Source organism: Carcharhinus amblyrhynchos, chromosome 29 (assembly GCF_965287045.1).
Source record: "Carcharhinus amblyrhynchos chromosome 29, sCarAmb.v2.hapA, whole genome shotgun sequence".
Classification (NCBI taxonomy): Eukaryota; Metazoa; Chordata; class Chondrichthyes; order Carcharhiniformes; family Carcharhinidae; genus Carcharhinus; species Carcharhinus amblyrhynchos.
The window spans coordinates 20,670,891-20,687,543 of NC_137352.1; the positions used below are offsets into that span (position 1 = coordinate 20,670,891).

The 16,653-nt window shown below is 43.2% G+C and overlaps 1 protein-coding gene across 1 annotated transcript in view; it reads left to right on the forward strand.

Annotated features, from left to right (window-relative positions):
- The window catches only part of igsf9bb (immunoglobulin superfamily, member 9Bb), a 660,581-nt gene that overhangs the window by 281,053 nt on the left and 362,875 nt on the right, over positions 1-16,653 (forward strand). The window contains exon 3 of the mRNA XM_080214744.1: positions 13,556-13,702. Within this exon, the coding sequence (XP_080070870.1) occupies positions 13,556-13,702 (147 nt within the window). The remainder of the gene's footprint in view (positions 1-13,555; positions 13,703-16,653) is intronic.

Genomic DNA, 16,653 nt, shown 5'->3' on the forward strand with positions numbered 1-16,653 from the left:
TCCACAACTACCCTCCACCCACCCTCTCAATCCCCCTTCACCTTCCTCTCAATCCCCCTCCGCCATCCTCCCTAACTCCCCCTCCATCTCCCTCCATATCCCCCTCCAACCTCTGGCTTAACTGCCTCCAAACCTTTTTTCTAACCCCGTCCAATCTCTCCCCTAATTCCCTCAATCTCAGCCCCTCTCCAACCTCTTGTCAATCCACCCTTTAACCTTTCTTCAAATATAGAATCCCTACTGTGCAGAAAGAGGCTATCCAGCCCATCAAGCCTGCACTGACAACAATCCAACCCAGCACCTATCCCTGTAACCTTACTTATTTACCCAACTCCACTGCGCAGCATATGTATGGACTGAATCTGACAGAATTTTTACTCAACTCAAAATGAATGGCTTTGCTAATCAGGTCATTTTTGGGCCAATGAGAAGGGCACAGGCAAGATATCCTCTATTGGAATTTGAATAGAAACAATATCTGAAGCATTAAAAACATTTCCCATTCTTGTTGGGTTTGCAACCTTCAGCTTGTGGTTCACAAGCAATGGTACATTGATTGTTAGCATCATTGCTTTTCTCTATCAGGACAATGAATGCACCCTAAATGTATTTTGGCGATGGTAGCTGAGGCATGACTGTTAGCGAGTTTGATGTACTTTGAAAAAGAGCCACAAAATCTATCATGCTTGTTTGAATAGGCAGGGGTGCTATCTGGTTTCTGTCCAATAATGATTTGATTTATTCTTATCACAGGTATTAGTATTCAATGAGAAGTATTGTTTCTTGCTCACTGTACAGACAAAGCATACCATTCATACAGAAGGGAAGGAGAAGGTGAAGAATATAATATTACAGCCATAGCTCGGGTCTAGAAAAAAATTTAACTTAACATCGAAAATAGGTGCAGGAGTAGGCCCTTCCTGCCTGCACCACCATTCAATATGATTGTGGCTAATCTTGCATTCAGTATCCCACTCTCACTTTCTCTCCATACCTTTTGATCCAGTTAGCTGCATGGGTCACATCCAGCTCCCTTCTTAACAAACTGACCCCAACAGCTTTCTGTAGTAGAGAATTCCACAGGTTCACGTGAGGTAGGTCCATTCAAAGCCTGATGGCAGTAGGGAGGAAGCTGTGTAAAACGGGTGATCAGGATTTAGTGGCTCATTTTATATTTCTCTCCACTTTTGCCTTCACAACGTTTCTCTGTGAGGTTTTGAGCAACAGCAATAAAAAAAAGTGCTTTGAACTTTCTTGAGTATTCCAATACCTACTTAAGGGCAGGGATGTAATTGAGTGGTTCGACTTGTGAGCTACATACAGGCACAGCCTCTCGAAACAGAAATGGTTTTCCATTCAGGCTTTGGATTTAATAACATAATCTATCACCAACAACAAACAATAATTACCATTTTGAAAATAAATTGGGTGATAGTAACAGCTTATAGTAGAGCTACTACATACTTTTATAGCTGATTCTCATGAAAACCCAACCATAATGCATAATGCAAGATATTAATTTTAAGTAATGTTCTCTTACAGGGAGTAGTGCCAAGGTCAGTGATTAAAGCCAAGTGTTGCCATCATGAGTCTATTTAATCTGTAGTAGATACAAGATCACATTTTTAAACTGTCTGCCTACTGCCACATTGAAAGATAAAGAGTTTTTATGATAATTGGTTGGGAGGTAGGAGACAGTGACTATGGGATAAAGCACTGTGACGGGATGTGACAAGTGGTATGCCCCAGGCATGTATATTAATGACCTGCATTGGGCAACAGAGCTCTATACACCAGTCTTGACTTTGTAAGGTAGGAGGCACGGTAATCTGTATAGATGGAAGCAAGAAATTGGAAATGGATAAGAAGTGAGTGGGCAAAACTGTAGGGAGGCATGAGTCAACCACTTTAGAAAACTAATCAGTTTTCTGTAAAATGCCAAGGCACTAAGATCAGAGGTATTTGGATGTTCATGTACACAAATCACTGAAAGCTTGTGCACAGGCACAGCAAATAATCAAAAAATGTAATGGGATGTAGCCCACAAGTCATCAGCTTGGGAATACAAGGGGCATAAAGCTTTCTTCAGTTGTACCGAGCCTTGGTTGCGTACCATCTGGATTCCTGCTCTGATGAAGACTGCAAGAAACTACAAAGGGTCATGAAAGTAGCCCAGTCCATCACTCAAACCAGCCTCCCATCCATTGACTGTATCTACATTGGAAAAGCAGCCCCACGCACCGCAGGCATACTCTCTTCCACCACCTTCTGTCAGGAAAAATACACAAAAATCAAGTATCAACTGACTCAAGAAAAGCTTCTTCGCTGCTGCCATCAGACTTTTGAATGAACCTACCTTATATTAAGCCGATCTGTCTCTACACTCTCTAGCTATGACTGTAATACCAAAGTTTGCACACTTACCTTTCCTTCTCTATAAATGATATGCTTTGTCTGTATAGCATGCAAGAAACAATTCTTTTCACCGAATACTAGTACATATGACAGTATAATAAATCAAATCGAAAACAACTGTGTTCAGTTTTGGGACACGGCCATCATAACTTGTCAGTGACATCAAGGCAGCATTTGACCTCCACCATCACTCCCTCCGTCATGAGTGCACAATGGTAACAGTGCGTACCATATACAAGATGCACTGCAGGAACGTACCAATGTTCCTTCAACAGCATCTTCCAAACTCTACCTCTAGAAGGACAATGGCAGCAAGTGTATAGAAAGAGCACCACCTGCAAGCCCCCAGTCACACACCACGCTCGACTTGCCTGCTTCTTCACTGTTACTGGGTCAAAATCTTAGAACTCCCATGTGTTCCTTTTACTGTTATTGAGAAATCTGCAAAGAAGAACCTTTGTGGAGGAATACCCTTGTATTCCCAACAGATTTTAGGAGAGAAGATGGATTGGATTGCCAAGAGATGTTGGATGATAGATTTGCAAATCCTGCAGAAAATTTCAGAGGTGGCGTGAGGGATTAGAGAATGCTGCCGCTTTCAGTTTTTGGTAAAGGGTATGTTCAGGTGCTGGGGACTCTCCTGGCACTTCTGCTGTCCTTCCCAGGAATAGAAGTCACCGAGCCGTGAAGGTAATGATTGTGAGTTGTTGTCCTGCTCAGATTCTCACTCCTGGACCTCACAGTTGCAGGAACAATCAGAGCCTGCTGTGCCGTGTGTTGCATTTTCTTTTCAGTACAAGTTGAGATCACTTCATCATTGACTACTACTTATTCTGTAGCTGAAGTTTAATTTAAAATTGAATTTATAGGCATTCACGCCTAATGCACTGGGGAAATCCTGTAAGTAGTAATGAATATTATTAGTCCTAAGGCATCATGTTTTTTTTTCTTCGAGAGACAGAAATAGACAAAGTTGGCAGGCGCGATGATAAAATTTTGGCATAGAGAATGTAGTTTATTTAAGTGAAACGTATGATGCAGTTGCCAGGTACAATTAGCATAGCTGAAAGAGCTATCTGAGATATGTCTTTGACATTGCTGGCACTACTAGCTGGCACTGATGCCTGGCACTAATGGCACAGTGACTGCAGTGACACTGTACAGTTGGTGCATTTGTCATTATTTGCAATGATCACATATTTGGCACTGTTGAGAAAAATGGTTGAAAGCTGACAGCTGTTTGCATTGGCTGGATTGACGTGATGGGCACAAAGGTGCAAGGAAATTTGCTTAAGGATAGAAAGAAGCTGGACTTGCATCTCAAGGCAGCTTCTTACAAATCCTGGTGCTGTAATTATAAACAGTAATTTGTAAGAGGCTAATTAAACAGCTAATTACATGTCCAGCAGGTTCCAGTATGATTTATTGCTGCCGGAAATGGTTGCCACAGAAACATTGGGCTTGAGTCAGGGAGACTGTCAACCTTTAAAAATGGGTACCAAGACCTAATTCTAGGACCCCTGGCCAGTGTCTCATTTTTAAGGGGTATTGGCTGGTTTGGGTCGCAAGCCCACACCCTGCATTCCTGACCCAGTTGGTTCCATTTCAAGGACACCCATGTCCTAGTCCTCTAGGATTTTCTTACAGATGGGCCAACTTTTCAATGAGTCACGGTTCACAACATCCCATGAACTATGGTATGCAGGAGGAACCCTTTTGGAAGGTCAGTTCAAAAGTTCCTCTTCATGCCCCTATGTCAAGGTATGTATCCCCAATCAACACTTATGGCCCCTCATGTATTCTTGTTTGAGTCCAGACATCCATTTGAGTACTGAAACACCTGAACCCCATGGCTTGATTAATTGCTGTAGCTTCTTGATTCCTTCTGTCAATTTCACAATGATAATTTGCACAAGGAGGTTACAAATGCATGAAGTTACTGCTGTTGGTATTTTATAGGATCTGCGTGATTGACTTTTGAGCTGTAATAATTTTCTTTTTAAATAAGTAGAAAATTGTCAATGAATGACTGTTTTAAAGTTTGTTAACACATTCTATTGTATCACTGGGTTTATTGGTTGTATACAGCATATAATGGATAAATGAGCATGGAAGTGCCATAGCTTGGCATGAAAAACAAGAGGGGCCATAGAGGGTGGCGGCCATATTTTGGCATAGGAGGCATGAGGGGCCATAAGTGTTGGTTGAATTCATAGGTTGGCATGGTGTGTATGAGAAGCCGTGGAGGAGTGGATGAAGGACATGAGGTGTAGTGGATAGGGCGAGGGCAAGAGGACCTTCTTGCTTTTGTCTTAACTGTGACAATTTACTGTAGCATCGAGGCAGGCCTTTTGAACAGCCCGGTTGTGTCCCTCATACTCTTTGTAGCTATCTCCAATTTTTTTTCCATGTCAGCTGGACTAACTGGGGAGAAGGGGGTTGGGGACGGGGAGAAGGAGTCTGTACCTGTCCCCAGGAAGGAATATCCAATGTCTGCAGGCACTTTCACCTGAAGCAGCTAGAAATTTTCCCAACTCCCAGTACTGCCTTGCAAATGATAATTCAGCCCCTTATGTCCACTTGGTGGGCGTTCTAATTTTTCCACTGTGGTGCACAGTGCTGGAAGTCCCTCTTGAAAGCTATAATGGCTATTGCAGAAACAGGCTTTGTACGCTCAATAAATGATCATCGGCAGATTAGAATTACAGCAATAACTGGCAGCCTTAGAACTGGGATGAAAAATGGAAGTACCACTTTGGTGCAGCAGCGATCTGGACAACAGTGCATTCTTGGATCAATGCAGAAATAATTTTACTCTGAACTTAATCGCACCAGGGATTACCTCATCCTGATCTAAGGTACAAAAAGCAATGGGGAGAGGAGATTTTATTGATTGTCCCTTAGTTTAAGTGTGAACACCAATTCTTTTTTCCAATCAATAACATAACCTTGGGTTACTTATTCTAATTTTCTGCAGAGACCAAGGTCTGACATTGCATTCTTTCTTATTGCACAGGCAACATACCAATTCAAGAAACTGTCTGGATAATTATAGAAACTCTTTCCACAACTCATATTTACTATGTTCCCTCTTTCATACAATCTTGTGGTTTATAAGATACACTGATTGTGATAGCAGATCTCTTATTATTCATTTACTTAGCTCAAATATATCTTAAGAAGTCTCACAAGACCAGGTTGAAGTCCAACAAGTTTATTTGGAATCATGAGCTTTCAGAATACTCCAGTTGGACTTTAACCTGGTGTTGCGAGACTTTTATTACGCCCACCCCAGTCCAATGCCGGCATCTCCATATCAAATATATCGTGCCCAAGCAAACACTACCAATGCACTAATCTTCTCTTTAATTGTTCTTCTATCTACTTTGATGACTGGAAGGTGTGCAGTAAGAAAAATTTGTCATTTCTTTAAGATGTCTGTGGCATATATAATTCTTTTTAAGAATGCTTTAAAGGGAACATTTAAGAGCTTACATCAATTGTCAAAGGATCAAGTGTTGTTTTCTTGGTTAATAGAAAATACTGGTTCATGTGACCTCACGACCCTTGACCTGAAAGCAGTACTGACTGGAAGGGATTTAACATTCTAATGCCAAGTGGCTGACTGACACAAAGGAGAACTGCAGATACAAAGGAGAGATACAAGCAGAGAAGCTGGGGGATGATGGCACAGATGCAGACAGAAAGAGGAAATAGAAGCAAAAAGAGGAATGTGGAAAAGTCTTATAAGGGAAAGAAAGAAATCTTGGGAAGAGGTCAGTTTGTCCGCTGGGAATTAAAAGAGGTTAAAGTCCAACAGGTTTGTTTGGAATCACGAGCTTTCGGAGCACTGCTCCTTCAGGTGCTCCAAACAAACCTGTTGGACTTTAACCTGATGTTGTGAGACTTCTGACTGTGCCTATCCCAGCTGGCATTTTCATATCATAAAAAGGAGACTAGAAAGCTGGCTGAAACCTGGAAATCTGTGTGAATCACTTTGAGATGTTAAAGAACGTTGTGTTTTCTGTGATGTGGTCAAACTGTGAGCTAGGTGTTATTGGTTGACCGGTTGAAAAGGAACTGTGGAGAACTGCACCATCAGGACAGTCTTGACCGAGGGAGAGAGGGTTCATAGAGGTGTGCCTTGCTGCTGTTAAGGCTGCTCCTTCCTCAGGTGAGTCACCTGATGAAGGAGCAGTGCTCCGAAAGCTCGTGATTCCAAATAAACCTGTTGAACTTTAACCTGGTGTTGTGAGGCTCCTTTCTTGTGCCCACCCAAGCCCAATGCCGGCATCTCCACATCATATTTATTTCAAGTATCATTTGCCTGTTAATTTGCAAATTATGTTGTTTCTGGTTTGTGTTAAAGTCACAAGAATTTAAATCTTGTTGGTATCTCTTCATCTGGGGATATTTGACAAATTTTGTTATTTTGGCTTTGGTTCTCCCCACCCATGGGTTATTTTAACTCGACCCTTAGACACAGCTCTCTATACCCCTCCACTTGTCTTACTAATTTGGATGGCAAACTATGATTTTCACACCATAATCACTCCCCTTCTTGCCTTTTCTCGGGAAAGAATCACACTCTGTCAGCCTCCCACTGAGCCTGTCTCTCACATTTAATGTTTGCTCATTAGAAACAGAAAATGCTGGAGCTAAACAACAAACTTGCTGGCACCTAAAAAGAGAAAAGACAGCTTACATTTCAGGGGAAATCTTCTTCAACAGGATCCTGCCCAAAGCGTTAAAGACCCCATTTTTAACCTCTTCTCACCTGGAATGTCAGATGTGGTTAGATCAAATGCTTGTTTTGCAATCCTGCCAGATTCCATTCGCAAATGGGAACGAGGCGTGAAATGGCCATGCAATCCAAAAGAACCCATTCCCCTTGGCCAGCTTCAGTTAAAAGAAGGGCTTAACTTGTCTTTTATTTCTACGGGTGGTGATCAGATTGCCCACAGTTAAGCCCATCCGTGTGATTGCACGTGGGATATTAGAGCTTACATTGGCTTGACGTGAAGGAAATATTAAGAAGGAGACAAGGAGAGAGCAGAAGTGTTGTGTGCATGTTGTAAAAATAGCATCTCTTAAAACAAAAAGCTGATGCTGTAATTAAGTAGCTGCCTGCTGTTTGCCAATCATTCTCCAACATTGCAGTGGATAATTCTTTTGGGTTTTGGATCTTGAATGTTTGAGGTTTTGGAGTACGAAATTTCAATAAATTATAAAGCTAGTTGATTAATCAGTTAAGCAAATGTAACGCATCTTCTCGCGTCTAGCCTAAGCTCTGCCCAGCTCTCGCCATCCTCCTGTAACCTACTTCAAGTTGGTGTTTTGAAGTATACATAAAACTAGCACATTTATTTATTTTCTCCTTATTTGTACCTTTTCTACCCAGTCCCACATTCTACCTTCTGTAAAGTTGAGCTCATCCTCATCTCTGTCCATGTCCCGACTTGCACCAAGTCCCATTTCCCTACCACCCCTGACCTCACCGACTTACTTCGACTTTCAATCAAGTAATGTCTTGGCTTTAGAATTCCCATCCCTGCTTTCAAAGCCTTTCATGGCTTTGCCCCTTTCTATCCCTGTAATCTCCACAAATCCCCCCAAGCCTCTATGATATCAATACCTCTCTAATTCTGGCTTCTTGAGCAGTCCTGATTTTAATCGTTCCATCATTGTTGTCTGCATCTTTAGTTACCTCATGCCAGAGCTCTGGAATAACCTCTGCCCATCTTTCTATCTCACATTCCTTAAAATATATCCCGTTGTCCAAGCTTTTGGTTAAATGTCTTTTTGTGACTTGGTGCTGTATTTTGTGACTTGTGAAGTTCTTTGGAATGATTTATTATGTTAAGGATGCTATGTAAATATAAGGGCCGGGATTCTCCCTAATGAATTCTAAATCCCCAATTCGTGTGCAAACAGGAGTCACTCCTGCTGGCTTTTGTAGTGTGATTTTTCAGAATGAATCTCTGACACTTCGTGCTTCACAGAGTGCCCTTGCGGGATTCCCTCTGAAATCAGGAGTGGGGCCTATTCCCGCTGGAGAGGTCAGCAGCATAGCGCTGAGTGGGCCACTGCGCATGCACTGATCCGTCAGTGCAGTGGTCCCGAATCCCCAGCCTCCGGATCACCAGCTAGCTCAATTGCTGGCCAGCCATGCAACACCCCATCACTGCCCCTCTAACCTCCCCAACCTCCCCACCCTCCCAATCTCTGGCCTTGAAGACTCCTCTAGACCAGCCCTGATGTCTCCCGCCTTCTAATGATCTGACTCCCATCCCACTCTCCCCCCTTCTGGCTGACAGTCCATGCCCCATCCCCCCCACATATCCCCACCTAGGTGGCCAGCCCCAGTCACCGTCCTCCTTCGCTCTGCTGCAGATCCCAAATGCAGAGTGGCAGCGGGAACCCCCCCCCCCCCCCCCACCACCACCACCCTCACCGATTGCCCCCTTCCTCAGGCCCTATCCCTCCCCCTCTGGCTCTGCTAGAGCAGCACAGCAGGCTGGGAGAATCTCCCCCAGTGGTGCTGTTATATCAGTTTCTCTCGCATAGGTTGAATTACTCAGTGATTAGCACTGCTGCCTCACAGTGCCAGGGACCTGTGTTTGATTGTGGCCTTGCGTAACTGTCTGTGTGGAGTTTGCATGTTCTCCCGGTGTCTGCATGGGTTTCGTCCCACACTCCAAAGATGTGTGTATTAGGTGGATTGGCCATGCTGAATTGATCCTTATTGTCAAAGGGACTAACAGGGTATATATGTGGAATTACGGGGATAGGGTCTGGGTGGGATTGTTTTCAGTGCAGACCTGATGGGCTGAATGGCTCTTTCTGCACTGTAGAGATTCTAGTTCAAGTTTATTAGTGTCACAAATAGGTTTACATTAACACCGCAATGAAGTTACTGTGAAAATCCCCCAGTCGCCATACTCCAGTGCCTGTCCAGGTACACTAAGGAAGAATTTAGCGTCGCCGATGCACCTAACCAGCACATCTTTCAGACTGTGGGAGCAAACCAGAGCACTGGAGGAAACCCAAGCAGACACAGAGAATGTGCAAATTCCACGCAAATCTGGGAATGGAACCTGGGTCCCTTGCACTGTGAGGCAGCAGTGCTAACCACCTGCCTTTCTATGATTCTAAGTCAATTCTTTTTGTGATGTTATTATTGTACACTTATGGAGCAATAATTTCTGTTCAATTATTAGTTGTATCCAACCAGAATACATGGATAGCTATCTTTCCTCTAAGTTGGTGACACGAGACTGGCGTCTTTAGTTACAACACTACCACCATTTAGAACTAATGGGTTTTAGAGCGGTTGAGTAGAAGGGACCCAAGAATCAGACTGGTCGAGGGAGGAGTGGTGAACATTTGTCTTATTTGTGTCAATGGCTGTGAAAGGAAACATTAGAATCCGATTTGATTAATCCAGTACTGTGCAAATTTAAGACATGTAAGGAAATTGTTACAGACAACTGCAGATTTAGGGATGGCACAGTGGTTAGCACTGCTGCCTCACAGCGCCAGGGACCCGGGTGACTGGCTGTGTGGAGCTTGCACGTTCTCCCTGTGTCTGCGTAGGTTTCCTCCAGGTGTTCCGGTTTCCTCCCACACTCCAAAGATGTGCAGGTTAGATGAATTGGCCATGCAAAATTGCCTCTTAGTGTCCCTGGGGGATTAGCAGGGTAAATATATGGGGTTACAGGGATAGAGCCTGGATGGGATTGCTGTCAGTGCAGGCTTGATGGGCCGAATGGCTTCCTTTTGCACTATAGGGATGTTATAATTCTAAATATATCAAAGATATTATCCACATATTGGAACTATTCAAGCGGAAGGAAGTTTGTTGCCCTTCTGTCAAAGACACATTTCTTATGTAATCCAGCAAAGATGTTTCTGAGAGCTAAACCTAAAGAATTCTGTGGCAATACTATCAATTTGTACAGGACATTGGTGAGGCCACACCTGGAGTAAAATGCACCATTTTGATGTCCTTATCTGAGAAGGGATGTCCTTGCTATAGAGGGAGTACAACAAATGTTTGCCAGGCTTATACCTGGGATGACAGACCTGTTATATGAGAAGAGACTAAGTCAGTTCGGATTATATTCACTGGAGTTTAGAAGAGTGAAAGGGGATCTCAGAGAAACTTATAAAATTCTAACAGGATTAGATAGATTCAGTTAGAACGGGGTAGGAGTTTACGGCCTCACTTGTTCCAAAACCACAATATCCCACTCAAGGTCAACGGACCTTTCCCTGTTCCATAAGAACATAAGAACATAAGAAATAGGAGCAGGAGTAGGCCATCCAGCCCTTCGAGCCTGCCCCACCATTCAATAAGATCATGGCTGATCTGTTGCGGCTCAGTTCCACTTTCCCGCCCTCTCCCCATAACCCTTAATCCCCTCTCCTATCAAAAACCCATCAACCCGCGTCTTAAAAATATTTAGCGAGGCAGCCTCCACCACTTCAACGGGCAGAGAATTCCAGAGATTCACCACCCTTTGAGTGAAGAAGTTCTTCCTCAACTCCGTTCTAAACCTCCCCCCTTTTATCTTGAGGCTGTGCCCCCTAGTCCTACTGTCTTTTTTGAGCGGGAAGAGTCTTTCCACCTCTATCCTATCCATCCCATTCATCATCTTATACGTCTCAATGAGATCTCCCCTCATTCTTCTAAACTCTAACGAGTACAAGCCCAGTTTATTCAGCCTCTCCTCATAGCTCAACCCCCTCAACTCCGGTATCAGCCTAGTAAACCTCCTCTGCACTCCCTCCAAGGCCAAAATATCTTTGCGCAGGTGCGGCGCCCAAAACTGCACACAGTACTCCAGCTGCGGCCTCACCAATGCCCTATATATGTTCCTCCTCTCACCCACTCCAATTCCCATGGCGGGAAGGACAGTAAAATTCCAGCCCATGTTCCTGATGGTGGGGGAGTTCAGAACCAGGGGTTATAGTTTGAAGATAAGGGGTAAACTGTTTAGGACTGAGGTGAGGAGAAATTTCTTTCCCCAGAAAGTGGTGAATGTGTGGAATTCACTACCACAGAAAGTAGTTGACACCAAAATGTTGTATGATTTCAAGAAAAAAGTTAGATATAGCTCTTGGGACTAAAGATACTAAGAGATCTGGAGGGGAAGGTGAGGTCAGCCATGATCATAATGAATGGCAGAGCAGGCTCAAAGGGCCGAATGGCCTACTCCTGTTCTATTCCTGTTTCTATGTTTCTACATATATTGTAATTAAAACTGAACTCAACTATAAGAATTACTATGCTCATAAGTTCAATGAGTACTGATTCATGCAATGGTGGTGAGTTAGATCACCATGATGTAGTGCTACCATGCCTTCCTAAGTGGAAGTTTGGTGAGTAGGCCGGCAATGTCAAAGGAGCAGGTGGAAACAGCAAATGCAAGTCTTGTATGGTCTTCGCAATGTGAAGGCATCCTTCGCAACCAATTTAAGATTGTCAGTTGGGCTTGCAGAGTGACACACTTGTGTGCATTGGAAGTTACATATATTAATACATTAGGTTCTGTTCTTTGCAGACAGAAGGAATCTATACACACATTGTGCCTGTTTCAGCTAAACAAAATAAGTGGCAACCATTTGCTGATTCATTCCCCGGGGCAATACTTTGACTAATCCTGATCTAAATTTCAAACAATGCTTGGCAGTTATCTGTCAGTCACCATCAACTGGTGCATTCTCCATGGTAATACCTCTATCAATCAGAATCCACTTGCCAACCAATCAGCATTCTCTTCTCACACAGTAAATTGTTGTTTTCCTCATATACTGGTACTCTTGCAAAGTATCCTGATGAATAGTCAGCATGGCTTTGTAGAATAGTCAGCCTGGCTTTGTCAAAGGCAGGCCATGTCTTACAAGCCTGATTAAATTTTTTGAAGATGTGCCTAAACACATTGATGAAGGAAGAACAGTAGATATAGTATAGGATCCAGAACTGGCTTGCCCACAGAAGGCAAAAAATGGTTATAGATGGGTCACTTTCTGCATGGAGGTAAGTCACCAGTGGAGTGCCCCAGGGATCTGTTCTGGGACCCTTACTCTTTGTGATTTTTATCAATGACCTGGATGAGGAAGTGGAGGGATGAGTTGGTAAGTTTGCTGATGACACAAAGGTTGGCGGTGTTGTGGATAGTGTGGAGGGATGTCAGAAGTTGCAGCAAGACATTGATAGGATGCAAGACTGGGTGGAGGAAAGGCAGATGGAGTTCAACCCAGATAAGTGTGAAGTGGTTCATTTTGGCAGATCAAATAGGATGGCAGAATATAATATTAATGGTAGGACTCTTGACAGTGTGGAAGATAAGAAGGATCTTAGGGTCTGAGTTCATAGGACGCTTAAAGCAGCTGCGCAGGTTGAAGCTGTGGTTAAGAAGGCATATGGTGTACTGGCCTTCATCAATCAAGGAATTGAGTTTAGGAGTCAAGAGATAATGTTGCAGCTATATAGGACCCTGGTCAGACCCTGCTTGGAGTACTGTGCTCAGTTCTGGTCACCTCATTACAGGAAGAATGTGGAAGCCACAGAAAGGGTGCAGAGGAGATTTACAAGGATGTTGCCTGTATTGGGGAGCATGCCTTATGAGGACACGTTGAGGGAGCTCGGCCTCTTCTCCTTGGAGAGACAAAAGATGAGGGGTGACGTGATAGAAGTGTACAAGATGTTGAGAGGTATTGATCGAGTGCATTGTTAGAGCTTTTTTCCCAGGCTGAAATGGTTGCCATGAGAGGACACAGGTTTAAGGTGCTGGGGAGAAGGTACAGAGGAGATGTCAGTTTTTTACTCAGAGTGGTGGGTGCATGGAATGGGCTGCCGGCAACGGTGGTGGAGGCAGATTCGATAGAGTCTTTTAAGAGACTTTTAGATAAGTACTTGGATCTTAGTAAGATAGAGGTTACAGGTAAGCCTAGTAATCTCTAAGGTACGGACATGTTCAGCACAACTTTGTGGGCCGAAGGGCCAGTATTGTGCTGTAGTTTTTCTATGTTTCTAATACAAGATGAAAAGCTTCGACATGTCCCTTTTTCTCAGTGATACTCAAATTCTGTTCTACCGAATGGCTAAATGTGTGTTTTTGTGTTGTTTCTGTAGGCCGGGCCAGTCTGTACGACAAAGCTTCATTGCGAATTGACCAGCTCCGCTCAGAGGACCAGGGATGGTACGAATGCAAAGTGCTCATGTTGGACCAGCAATACGACACATTTCACAATGGCAGCTGGGTGTACGTCACCGTAAATGGTGAGTAAAACAATTGAACATAAGAATGTGCTACAGATGACTTTGATCATGATCGAAAACTCCATTGTAGCCTCAGTCAGATGAATTACTTAAAGTCATGTCGAACAACAATGAACTCAACAATGAATAAACGTCTCGTTTGATGTCCGTACAATATATCTTCATTTACGCTTGATGCATATAACCTTAGATGCAATGAAAGCTGTGTTTGGATTGGGTGAGGGCAATCAATAATAGTCTGTCATCAACAATACGTTTATTTTAAATTATCAGGGTCTGTGTCGCAAAGCGACTGCGGTACAGTTGGTATAGGAAGGAATGCTGCCGGATGCCGCAGAATTTCTGGCTCAGGATTTAAGTTATCAACAGTAGATAATATGTCAAGGTGACTGCAGTAGTCACGTGATAACTTCTTTTGTGTGAGTGAAATAAAAAGATGAAGTCTAAGAATGACCAGTAAAACGCAACAAAAAAACTCCTCTGTTTCCACGATCCAACATTCTGCCATGATGCTTTTAACACAACATCTATTTAAAACACTCAGTAAATTCCAGAGCCCTAAGCCAGGTATTCAGCAGAGTGGGGCTCAGATCTGTGTTCCTCCACTCCCCAGTGTGTGTTGGTATTCTGCCCAACAGCTACATCGGCCAGTTTGGTTCTTATTCAAATTTTTTTAAAAAAATCATTGTCCTGGACCATGTGGCACTGTGGCACAGTGGTTAGCACTGCTGCCTCTCAGTGCCAGGGACCCGTGTTCAATTCTTGGTTTGGGTCAGTGTGTGTGCGGAGTTTGCATGTTCTCCCCTGTGTCGACCTGGGTTTCCTCCATGTGCTCCAGTTTCGTCCCATAGTCCAAAGGACATGCTGGTTAGGTGCATTGGCTATGCTAAGTTCTCCCTCAGTGTATCCAAACAGGTGCAGGAGTGTGGTAACGGGGGAATTTTCACAGTAACTTCATTGCAGTGTTAATGTAAGCCTACTAGTGACACTAGTAAGTAAATAATCTTTTTCCTGATGTTCCCAAACAGACTGTAGAGTAACACATAGCACCATCTTTTGAATAAATTTCACCAAAATACTATATTGCTCAGAACCATAATGAAGGCACTGAATATATTCTGAGACGCTTGTGCCTTGGATCAAATTGGCATTTTCTGCTTTCCAACTGAGTAAATGTAGACGTGTTTTAACATACTGAATAACAGCCCTGCCTTTCACTTCTTTCGGGTGACTAAAGCTAAATGATAAAAAATGTTTAGCAACTAGCCATGCACAGAAACACTCAGTATGCTGAGACACAACACCAGAGAGAAATAGCTATTGAAATATTCAGGATTAATATACAATGCTGCAGGTGCTTGGTGTATCTATCCTGTGATTCCCACTCTGGATTGTAGTTTGTCCAAGGGCAGAAGTCACTATTTGTATTCCACCCTGTTGGGCTAACAAGAACTCTGGCTCCCTTCATTAGTGGTACTGCCACTGATGGGTGAAGATCTGGAGAAAGATCCCTTTGAAGCCTCTTTTTTCTATCTGTATGATCTCAATGACACTATTGTTGGAAGGAGAAGCACAGTGTCACAGTGTTTAACACTACTGCCTCATGGTGTTAGGTACCTGGCTTCGATTCCCAGCTTGGTCACTGTCTGGGTGAAGTTTGTACATTCTTCCTGTGTCTGTGTGGGTTTCTTCTGGATGCTTCCGTTTCCTCCCACAGTCCAAAGATGTGCGAGCTAGGTGAATTAGCCATGCCAAATCCTCCCTCAGTGTATCCAAGCAGGCACCAGAGTGTGATGACTAGGGAATTTTTACAGTAGCTTCACTGCAGTATTAACTTTTTTAAAGTTTATTTACTGGTGTCACTAGTCGGCTTCCATTAGCACTGCAATGAAGTTACTTGAAAATCCCCAAATCACCACATTCTGGCTCCTGTTCAGATACACTGAGGGAGAATTTAGCATGGTCAATTCACCTAACCAATACATCTTTTGTACTGTAGGAGGAAACCCATGCAGGCATGGGGAGAATGTGCAGAATCTGCACAGACAATGACCCACGCAGGGAATCAAACCCAGGTCCCTGGTTGTTCACTGATTCTGGAAGTTATAATGCAATGTGAATGAATGTGGCTAGTCGTGGGCAAGAATCTGAGCAACTCGATGGGCCGAAGGGCCTCTTTCTGTACTGTAGGGTTCTATGGTTCTATGATTCTGTGAACCTGAGGTATTACTCCCGTAAAGCCTGCCTCTGAATTTAACGAAGCATCCCTATTCTTTCCCCTGCCCTTCCCTTCACCAATTTCCACAATTCTGTTCAATCTATGGTCTCCTCAGCCATAACAATTCTAAAAATGACTGAGTAATAACCTTTCCCTACAAATATAATGCTTTATCACAATGTAACAACTGAAAGCACTTCAAGACAATGAATTGTCGTTGGAGTGTGGTAACTGTTATATGAACAACTGCCTGACATTTTATATAAATGTCTTATTTTTCTTGCTGATCATTGCAGGTATCTCCCACTGTGCGTGCAAACCCTGGCTGATAGCCAATGTTCTTGATGTCAGCATTTGTCAAATTGTTTCACAGTTTACTGTTTTGTCTAGATTGTAGAATTGACAAAATGACACCAGAACCTACCCAGTCCATTGAAATTCAGAATATCCAGACAGCAAGAATATTTCAATCGTTTCACATAAATGTATCGGGGCCGAAATATTGGCTGGTGCTTAAAATGCTAATCGTGTCATAAAATCTCATTTTAAAATCAGCAAGTAGTGATGCTGTATGAAAAAATTTAAATGGGAATCTTCAAGCTGCACATTACATGCAGTGAGCTTTCTTTTATTATATACCATTTAGAAGCTTGACCTGAAAAGGGCTGATTTTTAATGACATTTTCCTTCACTGAACAACCTTCTAGATCAATGAGCAGGCAGGCTTTTTTTT